This window comes from Gallinula chloropus, assembly GCF_964237585.1.
Source record: "Gallinula chloropus genome assembly, chromosome: 15".
NCBI classification, from domain to species: Eukaryota; Metazoa; Chordata; class Aves; order Gruiformes; family Rallidae; genus Gallinula; species Gallinula chloropus.
The window spans coordinates 15,233,883-15,245,784 of NC_140100.1; the positions used below are offsets into that span (position 1 = coordinate 15,233,883).

General features: G+C 51.8%; 1 protein-coding gene across 1 annotated transcript; it reads left to right on the top strand.

Annotated features, from left to right (window-relative positions):
• On the top strand, positions 1 to 11,028 carry LOC311197438 (ankyrin repeat and SAM domain-containing protein 3-like; the record flags this gene model as incomplete). The annotated part of the gene is made up of 15 exons (XM_084271198.1): positions 1 to 170; positions 491 to 689; positions 891 to 1,012; positions 1,731 to 1,812; positions 2,382 to 2,517; positions 2,828 to 2,986; positions 4,136 to 4,261; positions 4,860 to 4,975; positions 6,266 to 6,433; positions 6,956 to 7,080; positions 7,321 to 7,462; positions 8,048 to 8,220; positions 9,375 to 9,490; positions 10,292 to 10,375; positions 10,845 to 11,028. The coding sequence occupies 15 exons, from the start codon at positions 1 to 3 to the stop codon at positions 10,916 to 10,918; spliced, it is 1,992 nt and encodes a 663-aa protein (XP_084127324.1). The 3' UTR covers positions 10,919 to 11,028.
• Between the last annotated feature and the right edge of the window lie 874 nt (positions 11,029 to 11,902).

Sequence of the window (11,902 nt, forward strand, 5' to 3'; positions counted from 1 at the left end):
ATGTCGGAGCTGAGCGATGAAGCCAGCGAGTCGGAGCTGCTGAGCCGCAGCCTCTCCATGTGGCACGGGGTCGGTCAGATCATCTGTCGGGAAGAGCTGGATGTGCCCCTGGACTTGCACACGGCCTCCTCTGTCGGGCAGTATGAGGTGGTGCAGGAGTGTATCCAGCGGTAAGGAGGGGCTGGGGAGGGCACGGGGCTACAGTTATTTACTGCCAGTTATGGTTTTCCACTGGCTGGTGTACAGGTCGGTCTAATGTTGCAATGGGGACATTACTGCAGCTCCCAAAAGGTTCTTAAATGCCAAGTTTCAAAGCAAAAATCTGCTGTTTGTTTTTATCTCTGTAGTAATTTGCTGGAAGTTGTTCTTGAGCTGGTACCAGTTCCTGCTTTTGTGCTAGAACTCTTCAGCCTTTTGGTACAGTGTCTGCAGCTCTGAACCCACAGGTCTGGGACAGTAGTTCATCTGAATTCTTTTCTCTGTTATTTAGTGGAGACCTGGACTTAAATAAGAGGAACTGTGGTGGCTGGACTCCACTGATGTATGCCTCCTACATTGGCCACGACACCATCGTGCACCTGCTGCTGGAAGCAGGAGTGAATGTGAACATCCCCACACCAGAAGGGCAGACGCCTCTCATGCTGGCCTCCAGCTGTGGCAATGAAAGTGTTGCTTATTTTCTTCTACAGGTGTGTATCCCACAATAAGTAGGTAAAGCCACACTACATGGTTTAAATTCTCCACCAGTTGCACACCATAGTGTGCAATTTACATCCTAAGTTCAGCTTCCTGACAGAGATTTAAACTTCTGGGATCACAGTGGGGAAGGGCAGTGGCTGAGTGATCCGGCAGAGAGGGGGCAGTAAAGAACATTGTCTGTTCTGTTGAAGCAAGGTGCAGAGCTGGAGATGAAGGACATCCATGGGTGGACTGCCTTATTTCACTGCACCAGCGCTGGACATCAGCAGATGGTCAAGTTCTTACTGGACAATGGAGCAAATGCCAACTGCAAGTACGGAGGAGTCTGTTGTTTAATTTCTTGGGATGTGGAAGCAGCAGTTAATTTGCTTCTGGACGTGTTTGAACACAGACAGTGAAAAGATGCCTGCCTGTGTCTCTCCTCCTGTGCCTCAGGAGGCACGGTGCACGCACTAGCTAATACAAGGACAGGTGACTTGCAAACTAAACAGTGAAGTCTGCCTGTGTTGTCACTGTTTGTTTAACTAAGATCAAGAGGAAGTAGATTTACTACTTGTGTAATTATGGGCTAAGCTCTGAAAGCAAGCAGGTGCAGCACCTTCTAAACTCAAGTGTGCTTTGCAAGTCTTTCTGTGGAGATATCTGTGTGCTTGGAGTTCAGCCTGTGTTTCTCTGAAGTGTGCAGCACGTTCCCCTGCCTGGGGACCTGCTGGTACCTTTGTGCATATTGAATTGCCAGAGGTCAACAAGGGGTTCTTGTGGTGTTAGGTCCTGCAGAACTGATTTTGCTATTGAAAGGCAGATCAGCAACTGGAAGAGAAATCTGTTGCTGTGCAGCCAGCAGAGAAATGCTTGCTGAACCTCTGTTGTGAGTCTTACTGAGGCAGAGAGGAGTGCAGTAAAACACATGAGGCATGGTGCCATTTGGGATCCTCTGAGGGTAGAAGCTGGAGATGCTCTAGTAGGGGATGGTGAAGGCTGCAGCGTGTTTCAGCTTTGGTTATGTGTGTGTGTGTTTGTTCTCTCTCTAGGGAGCCTGTGTATGGATATACACCTCTGATGGAAGCAGCTGCTTCTGGCCATGAGATAATTGTTCAGTACCTTCTCAATCATGTAAGTGTCTGGATGGGTCCCTGCAAAGCTGAGAATCTGTGGTTCCAGCCCTTGGAGGGGAAGGACCACGAGTCTGACACCAGACCTTATAGTGTTATGTTTGGTCGTTGGTGACAGTCACCTCTGAAATCCCAGACTTCCAGGAGTGTTCTCAGTCTCTGCTCTCTGAAGGCTAGGACTCTGATTTTTCCTGTCCAGATGGAACTGAATAATGACTGAAATAAAAAACAGGTATCACAGAAATCTCCAGCTTGTTTTGCACGCTTGGCCCACCCAGCATCTGCCTCCAGCTTCCAGAAGGAGGCAGCAATGTAAAACGTTCCTCAGATAAAACAAACTAGCTCCCTGTGGCAATGCAGGAGAGTACCTGGGCTACCTGGCATTCAGGGATTGGAGACACTGGGGCTAATTAGAAAGGCAACAAGGGATTAATGGAGTCTGGACTGCCTACCAAAGGTTAGCCTGTATTTCTGGTGAGCTGAAACGGTTCTTCAGCTTCCTTGAATTTCTGTATGTGCTGCCCTCTGCTATGTACACTTTAAACATGGTTTGCTTTTGTTTTTTTCTAGGGAGTGAAGGCAGATGTCAGAGATAACACTGGAGCCACAGCACGGACACTGGCCATGAAGTACGGGCATATGAAGATCGTGGGGCTGATAGATTTGCACACAGCCCCAGTCCCTAAGGTCTTCTGCAGGGGTCCAGGTAACAGAGATGGTTTAGCTGCTTCATTTTAAGATAGAACCTGGAGAAAGGTGCTTGGTATTTTGACAGTACATTCCTCTGTATATGGAGTAGCACTAGCTGGTCTGTCCTGGAAATTCCAGTGTTTCTGAGGGTGGAAGAGGCATGGATCCAGCTTCTTTTGTCTGTTGGCCCTTTTTTAAAAGGTTCCCTAGTTAAACTGTTTTGTCCTTCCTCTTTTAACATTTTATTTTCTGCTGCCTTTGTAGGACCAATAGCAAATCAAGTAGGTGAGTTACTGTGCTGCTAACAGTCTTTGTTTGGACTGCAGGAAAATACGAAGAGCTGAGTTCCTCAGACGAGTCGTGTTCTGCTCCCCAGAGACAGAGACCTGTTCGTAGGACCAAGGGTCCCAGCATCCACGATGGGCCCCAGGCTTTGGCTAAGATAACAGCAGTTGGAATTGGGGGAAAGAAGCAGTCTCACTATGGTGAGCATAGTCAGAAACCTGAAGTCCTTTGACATCTCTCAAATGCTTTGCAGCTGTTTATGTGCCAGCCTTTTGCTTTTTCCTCTTCCCTCCCTCTTTTGACTGGGGCTTTGTGTGTGGCTTGTACAGAAACAAAGATAGTGAACAGCATCATGCAAAGCTATCCAAGCTCTGGGTTAAAAGCAAAATCTCTGGAATTGTCTTGTGATGTTGTTGAGCAGAACATTTCTGTGGAGGGAACACTGTTCTTGCCTTGATTGCTGTTCCCCTGACTCTTGAGAACAGCCCAGCTTCCCTTTGACATAGCCTCAAAGGCTTGAGGTCCCTCCTCAAGCTGATGACAGAGGAAATGGTCACACAGGCCAAGAAATCACTGACCATGAAAGCGAACTTGCTGCTTTTAGACCTTTAGACCTTTTAGACCTCAGTTTTTTGCTGCTCAAAACACTACTGAAAATGAGATTATAAAGCCCTTGCAGTAAGCCAAGAGAAAGATTGTCCCTGTGGTATGGTTTTTGTTTCCTTTGTGTGTCACAGCCTTAGGTATTTCTCAGGCTGACCTAGTTGCCTAGAATAGCCAAGAATATGGACTTCAAAGCATGTTCAAAGGTCGGCTCATTCTCTTCATACAGACATATCCCATCCCACAGGCAGTGGCTGTATTGAAATGGTACTGTCAGCTCCTGAAACAGTACTGGGAGGTCACTGGTGTGTTAATGCAGAGGGGTTGGCTTTGCAGGCTGTGCTTGGCTGGGGATGAGGCACAGCTGGCACCTTGCTCTCCTAAGCAGATATTTTCCCCCTTTCATAATTTGGGCAAATTGTAAACCTAGTTGTATTTCACAGAATTGAGTTGTAGGGGTTGGAAGGGACCTCCAGAGATCATTGAGTCCAGCCCCCCTGTCAAGGCAGGGTCCTTAGGACAGGCCACACAGGTGACTCTTCCCCAGTGCACCCATCTAAATCCAGCACAGGTGATGTGTGACACGAGGGAGGCTGTAGTGTATGCATTGCCCAGCTCTTCTCTCTGCTTTCTAGAGACTGTCCTGCCGACTCGATCACATCCCTGAGTGCTTGCTCTTCCTGCTGGAGCCTCCCTGGTAACTTGCATCCTAATCTTTCTTGGTTCTCCCTTCCTCTTGCACACAGAGCAGGTCCCTCCTCAGGGCTACGTTACCTTCAAGGATGATGGCAGCTGTGAAGCCGACGGTATCCGGAACAGGGATGTTACCTCCCCGATTAACGAGCAGGATGTGGAGAGCAGCAGCAGTAGGGGTAGGTCACTGTCTCAGGAAAGAGTCTGGCTTGCTGTGGACATCTGGATGTGGGAGGGACCCCTTGGCTTCACCTGCAGATGAGAGAGTTCAGTGGGGATCATACCAACCTGTACAAACAATCTGAAGGGAGGGTGTAAAGCAGACTGAGCAGGGCTGTTCCCAGTGGGGTGCAGTGACAGGACACAAACTCAAAGACAGGAGGTTCCCTCTGAACATAAGGAAATGGGCTTTTTGTTCTTCTAACTGTGAGGGTGACTGCACACTGAGACAGGGTGTCAGAGCTTGCAGTCTCTGGCACAGGACATGCTCCTGGGCAGCCTGCTGTAGGTGACCCACTTTTCCACCTTGTAATGAAGAGCCTCACAGAAACACACTCTGCCTTCCTGCTCTCTGTGGTGCTAAACCCACCTGGAGAAAGAGTACTGCCTGGGATCAGATGTGGGGTGTTTCTGTCTGTCATTAGTGCTGTGTTTGAAGCCTGTCTCTGGGTTCTTCCCTTGTACCTCCAGCAGGTTGTGCTCATAGTTGTGTAGCAGAGCCAACACTGATTGTAGGGAAGTTCAACCTCAAACTTCTGTTTTCATTTTCCTTTCTAGAGGATAATGTTTTCTTCACCAATAACTTGGCAACCGTCAGGAGTAGCAGCAGCAGCAGTGAGTGCCTGACCAAAGCCCTGGGGGTCAGCAGTGAAGGCTCCTTGGAGAGCAATGAGGTGGGGTTTTCACTTTTCCTTTCTCTGCCTTCAGCTCAGCCAGGGCTGTCACCCTTCTACAGCCTGCTACATGTCCACCTCCACAGGAGGCTGTAGTATGAGGCTGGCTGAAGAAAGGACCACACAGACCGATTTCCATAGCTGAAGAATGTGGATTTGCTTGTTTAAACTCTGGCTAGTAGCTGACTGAGCACATTCACTTTAGAACAGGGTGTTGATAGCTAAGTCAGTGATTTTGAGGTTCTCTCCACCTTCTCAACTCTTTGAGACTGACTTGTAGCTAGGTGGTGATCGAGAAAGGCTACATCTTGTTAGAACTGGGTCTGTCCCTGAGCTTGGTGAGACAGCAGGCAATGTGGTAGTGTTCAGAGAAGTACAGCAGTGCTGTAGTGGCATTTCTGAGGTGCACGGATTGGGGAAGAGGTTGAGGGTTACTCAGCAGTGCAAGTCACAGCTTGTGTGGTCTGTGACACAGCTCTGGGGCTGATGTACAGAAGAGTGATAGAGCTGAAGGTGGGCACAGCCCTCTGTCTTGGGGAGGGGTCTGTCTTCAGGTGAGACCTCAGTGTTGGCTCAGGGAGGATTCAACATTGCCCATTGCTCTGGCATGTTGCTTCCTAAACCGGGATTGCAAGAGCCTGATGCTGTTCCCTGGTACCAAGCTGCTGCCTTGGGAGGCACTTGACTCAGCCCTTCCTAAAAAGGGCTGCTTTGGTCATTGCCTGGGTTTGTGGATCGCTGCCTGGAGTTGGAGCTTGGGACAGCCTTGAAGAGAGACTGAGGGAGCTGGGCTTGTTCACCCTGGAGAAGAGAAGGCTGTGGGGGGACCTCATTGCAGCCTTCCAGTCCCTGAAGGGAGCAGAGGAACAGGAGGGAATCAGCTTGTTCAAAGGGCAGAGACTGGCAGGACAAGGGGGATGGATTAAAGCTGAAGGAAGGAAGGCTTAAATTGGATATTAGGGGGAAGTTCTTTCCGGAGAGAGTGGTGAGGGGCTGGAAGGGGCTGCCCAGAGAGGGGGTGGGTGCCCCATCCCTGGGGTGTTCAAGGTCAGGTTGGATGGGGCCCTGGGCAACCTTGTGTAGCTCCAGTCCTGGAGGTTGGTGGCCCTGCCTGTGTCAGGGGGGTTGGAGCTCTGTGATCCTTGGGGTCCCTTCCAACCCAGACCAGTCTGGGATTCTATGACTTGGATCCTGCACTTGTTAGCTCTAGTGACCCTGGCAAACCACACACACATTTGTGTGGTCATCCTTCACCTTTGCATTTCATGGGGCTTTTTGTTTCTCTCTCAGGACTCTGACCATGCAAACACTCCTCCGAGCAGGAAACAAGCCAAGAGCTTTAAGATCAAGAACCGCTACAGCAGCAGTGACAGCCAGTGGAGCCACTGCCCAGGGCAAGCTGGGGGAGCTGGTCAGCACCTAATCCTTCCTGAGCCCCCTGCCTATACGGGGCCCCAGGTAACTGCACACAAAGTTGTCTCTGAAGTAATGCAGCTCATGTCACTGTGTCAACCTTGGGCAGCTTGTCCAGGGTTACCTAAGCTGCTTTCATGGCCTTCTTTGATAGAAGTGAAGTTGTTGCTTTGATTCCAAACATCTGCCCAACCTTAAATGCTTGTGAAACAGCAACTTATTATAAGAAGAAATGTCTACTTGGGTGTTGCTGTTGCTCACAGGGGTATTCCAGACCCTCAAATGTGAGGGTGTGCTACAAAACATGGCTGTGGAGGGTGCTGGTTAGATGTTGGTGTGTCTGCTTTCCCTGCACTTGTTAGAAGAGGCAATGGCTACAGTCATGTTGTGTGACTACAGAGGACAGTTATCCCAGGGAAGTCAGATGGCAGCTAGAGCCCATGATGGGGTAACAGCAGCATGAGGAAGCTGATGCTTGTGATGAAGAGGCATGGCAGTGCTTTTCTTTGGGAGGGCACACATAAGTTTGGCTTGTTGGTTGTTTGTGGTTTTTTGGTTGGGCTGCAGGACCTGGCAACATTCCTTGAGCAGATTGGGTGTCTGAAGTATCTCCAAGTGTTTGAGGAGCAAGATGTTGACCTTCGGATCTTCCTGACGCTCACGGAGAGTGACCTGAAGGAAATAGGCATCACGTGAGTGTCTCACCTGTCCCCTGACAAACCACAGGCACAGCCTGCTCGGGCAGCTTTAGCTGGTGAGGGCTTTTCTCTTGTGCCTGTTTCCCCCACGCTTTCAGTGTCCCCTAGTCCTTGGCTGCAGCAGGCTCCTGGTTTTGGGGCTGCCTTGGAGGAAGGCAGACTGCAGAGGTCATGAGGGTCTCAGGACAGGTGGTGCAGTGTCTGTTCCCTGAGGGTTTCTCATTCTCCCCCCAGTCTCTTTGGGCCCAAGAGGAAGATGACTTCTGCCATTGCCCGCTGGCACAGCAACGCCCGGCCGCCCAGCGATGCCCTGGAGCTGGCCTATGCCGACCGGCTGGAGGCTGAGATGCAGGAACTGGCCATTCAGCTGCACAAAGTAAGAAGTCTCTGTGAGCTGCTCAGTGCCTTGGTGGACCACAGCAAGTCATCAGTAGCTATTTCTGTGCTGTGCCTTAATGGCCTGGGGTAAAGAAAAAGACTTAACTTCCAGCACACACATGTCATGCCAGGCAGATAGCTAACACCAGAAGTGCAGCTTGTCTGCTCCTTGTGGGTGCTCTGTGCTTGTGAAGCCTTCGTCTCTCCATTTCCCATCTGCCTGAGAGTTACAAGTGTGAGTGGGAGGAATTCCTGACCCCCTCTTTTGGTAGTGTCATTGTTATGGTGAAGCTGTGCACCTGTTAGTGAACAGACTTCTGCTGATTTGGGAACCCGAGGCTGCTGCATACCTTTGCAAGGTGGGAGGAAAGGGGGATTGTAACTACAGGGCTGGTCTTGGAGTGGAGAGAAGCTGTATTTGGTGCACAGGCCTTATCCAGCTTCCTTTTCTGCTTGCTTGGGTGTGTTTTTGCAGGAACCCTCTGGCAGCCCAGGCCAATGAAACTGCAGGATCATGGAGCAGGCACACGTGAGAGTAACATACAGTTCTCCCATCCTAACACTCTGTTCCACTCTGCTGTAGAGGTGTGAAGAGGTGGAGGTGATGAAGGGCCAGGTGTGCCAGGAGCAGAAGCTGCGGGCAGTGGCTGAGAGCTGTTTGATGGAGCGGGATGAGACCTGGAACGCTGTCCAGTGCCAGCTCAGAGAGGCACAGGCCATCACCAAGGATGCTGGAGTCCTGCTGGATCAGATCAAGTAAGTCATTCCTAGGAAACAGCACTGAGGCTACTGGGAAACAGGATTTTGGTGGTTCACAGGTCATACTGGCAGCAGTGCAGGGGGTGCTTAGGTATGGCAGGAGAGCTCACCAGGCATCTGAACCCATTTGGGATCCTGCCTGACTCTCTCTAGTGGGAAGCCACAGCCACATGAGCAGATGTGAAGCCTTAATTGTATGTGTGAGCTGCAAATGGCCTGACTTCTCAGAGATGCTGAGTGTTCTTGTTTCACCTAAAAGACAAAGGTGCTCTGCTCCTCTGGAACCAAAAGGTTAAGTGCTTTGTGTTTGCAGGAGAGCCAGTGACCAGGGTATAACCTGGTGATGAGGTGAATGCAAGAGTTTCTAACTTCCAAGTGGTATCAAAGGACTCACAATGTCTTGCCCTGACTAGTGAAGAATACTTTTCTTGCAGCTCTGACACTCAACAGAAAAACCTGCCCTGCTCATTCACACCACAGCCTTTGAGTTCTGTCTTCCCCACCTCCTAATGCATCTTCTGTTGCCTTTGTGGTGCTTTTCTCCCTGCCCTACATTGAGCTCCTTTCACGGGTGCTGTTCTGTCCTTGAAGGACCCACTGCTGCGGTTCCTGGCCCAGCAGGGAATGGGGCCTGGTCTCCACCGAGCCCATGAGAACTGGGATTGGAGCAGTACCCCTGCTGTGAGGGGCCCAGTGCTTGTCTCTTCCCCCCAGCCGATGGTGTGATGATCTTAGGTGGAGAACTTGGGGTGCCTCTCTAGCTTTAACCTGCTGCCTGCCCTGAGGTAGCTCTGTTTGCTCATTAGAAACCTTGGCTCAGGCTTGATTCTTGGATGAACCGGGTGCTGCCCCTGGCTTGGGCTTTCTCCTGCTTACCCCACCCCTTCCTTCTCTTCTCCCCCCACAGCTCCTCTGTGGACAGGGGCAGAGATTGCTGTGGGGATGGGGCACAGTGGAGAGTGCCCTGAGCTTTGTCTGGGGTCCATCTTCCTCTTCCTGGGAAGGCACAAGGAGCAGTCTGTAACCCAGGCCATAAAGTGCGGTCCCTGGGCACCCCAAGCAGGTACCTGCAGGACACAGGAGCGCACGGCCCGGCATGTTGCTCCATGGGTGTCCCTGGGCACCTCTGATGTGTTTGTCTTGTCTGGCAGGTCCTGTCAAGCAGAGCTGTCCTCACGGCTGACCCGAGAGCAGGCGGCTGGCAGAGTGCTGGGCACAGAGGCACAGCTGGGGCCTGGGGAGAGCTTGCGGCCTGGGGAGCGTCCAGGTGAGGAAGAGAAAGGGGCCTGAGGGGCGGGGGTAACAGCAGGAGGCCCTGGAGCAAGCCCTGTGCTCGCCTTCACCCCTGGAAGGCTGAAGTTAGAAGTGATTTGGCAACAGATGAGCACCCAAACCCTTAAATTTCATGTAAAATAAGTCTTGTGTTTGGGACGTTTGGACTTTACCTGGAGTAGAGTTTCTCAGCAGGGGGAAGGTTTGGGGCCTGGCAGGTGTTTGTAGCTAAAAACACAAAGCTGGAGGTGGTGTGGGGGTTCCCCATCCCACACTGCAGCATGGGGGCACCTCGGGTGTGTTATCCCGCTGTGTGCTGGAGCAAGGTCTGACTCAAGCCCTGGTGTGTTCCCTGCCCCAGTCTGGGGGGTTGTGCTGTGCCATCCCCAGAGCAAACTGCTGCACGTGGCAGGGCAGGCTTGACCCACCAGCTCCTGAGCACGAGGAGTTAGTGACCTGCTGCCCATGACATGCTCCCAGAGATGGACTTTTGCTCCTTGTGTTTTAAAATCAAGACCAACAGAGATCCTGTTGATTTGTCTGCTGCATGCTTTGAGATTCTCCTAATACATGATCCAGCCAGTATAAAAAAATAATACATTCTTAAGTGGTAGAATTCCCAGAAAAAACCCTCAGTTTTCTGGAAGCAGGTCCAGCTCTCTTTGCATGTGACTGAGAACACTGAACTGCAGCCGCTTTGGGTGTGGATGCTTCACAGCAGCACCAAGCCCTTGCCTCTGCTCGTGTCACAGGGAGGATGCCGATTGATTAAATGTGGGGTTCCTCTTTCTTGCAGTGCTGGAAGGATGGCCACCTTCCTTGAAGTCCCTGAGCTTGCCTGAGCTGTCAGCTGTCCTAGAGGAGTGTGTGGGAGAAATGGGTAAGGTGGGGGAGGATTCTGGACGGGTGAAGTGAAGGAGGGGAGGCATGGCTGGGCAGGTTTTTGATGATTTGGCAGGGGTGGGTTGGAGGGACCCCTCATTCAGGGAAGACTCCAGGCTCTGAAGTCTGTGCTGGCATTTTCTTGCACATCATCTCACTGCAGATCTTTGTTTCTGCCTCATTTTATGCTGACAGGTCCCAGCTGAAGTGGGTATGGGCCACCTTTTGCATCTCTCCTTCTCAGTGGTCAGAGCCACTTGTGAGGTGGTTCCCAAAGCCTGTGTCCTGTCCTGCTGACAGGAACTTGCCCCAGCAACAGGCAGACAGAGAGCAGAGACGCTGCAGGCTCAGGGCACTGGAAGCTGCAGGGGAGAGGGCAGAGGTGGCTGTGTGCAGCCTGGTCCTTGCTGCTTGCTGGCCTGTTGATAACACTGACTTGGGTTTTGTTCCTTTGTCCTTATCCTCAGGAAAAGCTCTGCAGACTGTGACACACAACCTCCAGAGGCTCCAGGCCCCAGGGCAGAGCTGGCCAGAGCCATAGCAGAGCAGGAGGGTGAGTGGGACCCGGTGATGCTACAGAGGGCTGTGGCACTGAGGGCGACATCCTTCTGTGTGTTCCCTCACGTCCCGAGCACTGAGGCTCTTCTCTAACCAGTCCTTATGTGTCTGGCAGGTTTTCCATTGGAAAATCCATAGTCCCCATGTCCCACTGAAAGGGCGACTGTCCTGCTTATGTTGTTTTTCCCTGTTGGCTGCAGGGAGACTGACGTCGGGTGACTGTTCCACCCGGAAGCTGAGTGTGCCTGGGAGAATGAGCGTGAGGGCTGTGCTGGCAGGAGCACGGTGCTGCCAAGTGCCACAGCAGCTGCTGGGTACCTGGAAGAAGGTCTCAGCCACCAGAGAACATGCCTGGGAGAATGAGGGCTTACCAGAAGACAACAACCACCCAGCAGCTCTTTGAGCCTGACTGTTGTCTGGGCTCCCAGGGCGGTTGTTCACAGCAGAAGGTTAGGTTAGGAGCGCTGAGCCCAAGAAGTTTGTCTGCCTTGTGCTTCCTGCAGCCCATCAGGGGCTGTGTGGTGGTGAGACAGACACAGGTTACCCACAGCCATTGATTGTCCTTTTCCACATCCTGTCCTCTACGAGGCCCCTGACACCCTCCTCAGCTCCTGCGATGCCCTGCAGATTCCTGGCTGCTCAGGAGCTGATCCAGAAGATGTCTGTGAGGTGGTAAGGCAGGCTGGCTTGTTGTGGATGGGTAAAGCACACAGAGCTTGAGATGTTTGCTTCCCCAAGCAGCCCTGGGCTGTAGCTGGAATGTCTGCCCTTCTGCCATCCTGGATCTGTGCTTCAGAACCTCTCCCTCCAACCAGCCCACCCTGGCTCAGGTCAGTCTCACTCCCTTCAGGGGTTGTTTGTGACTGCATTATTCAGTCCCCAGGAACTCGTTTTTTTGTGGCAGAGACTCAGTCTGGTTTGTCAGTGCCAAGATCCTGATGGCAACAGAGGTTGTGAGGCAGATGTT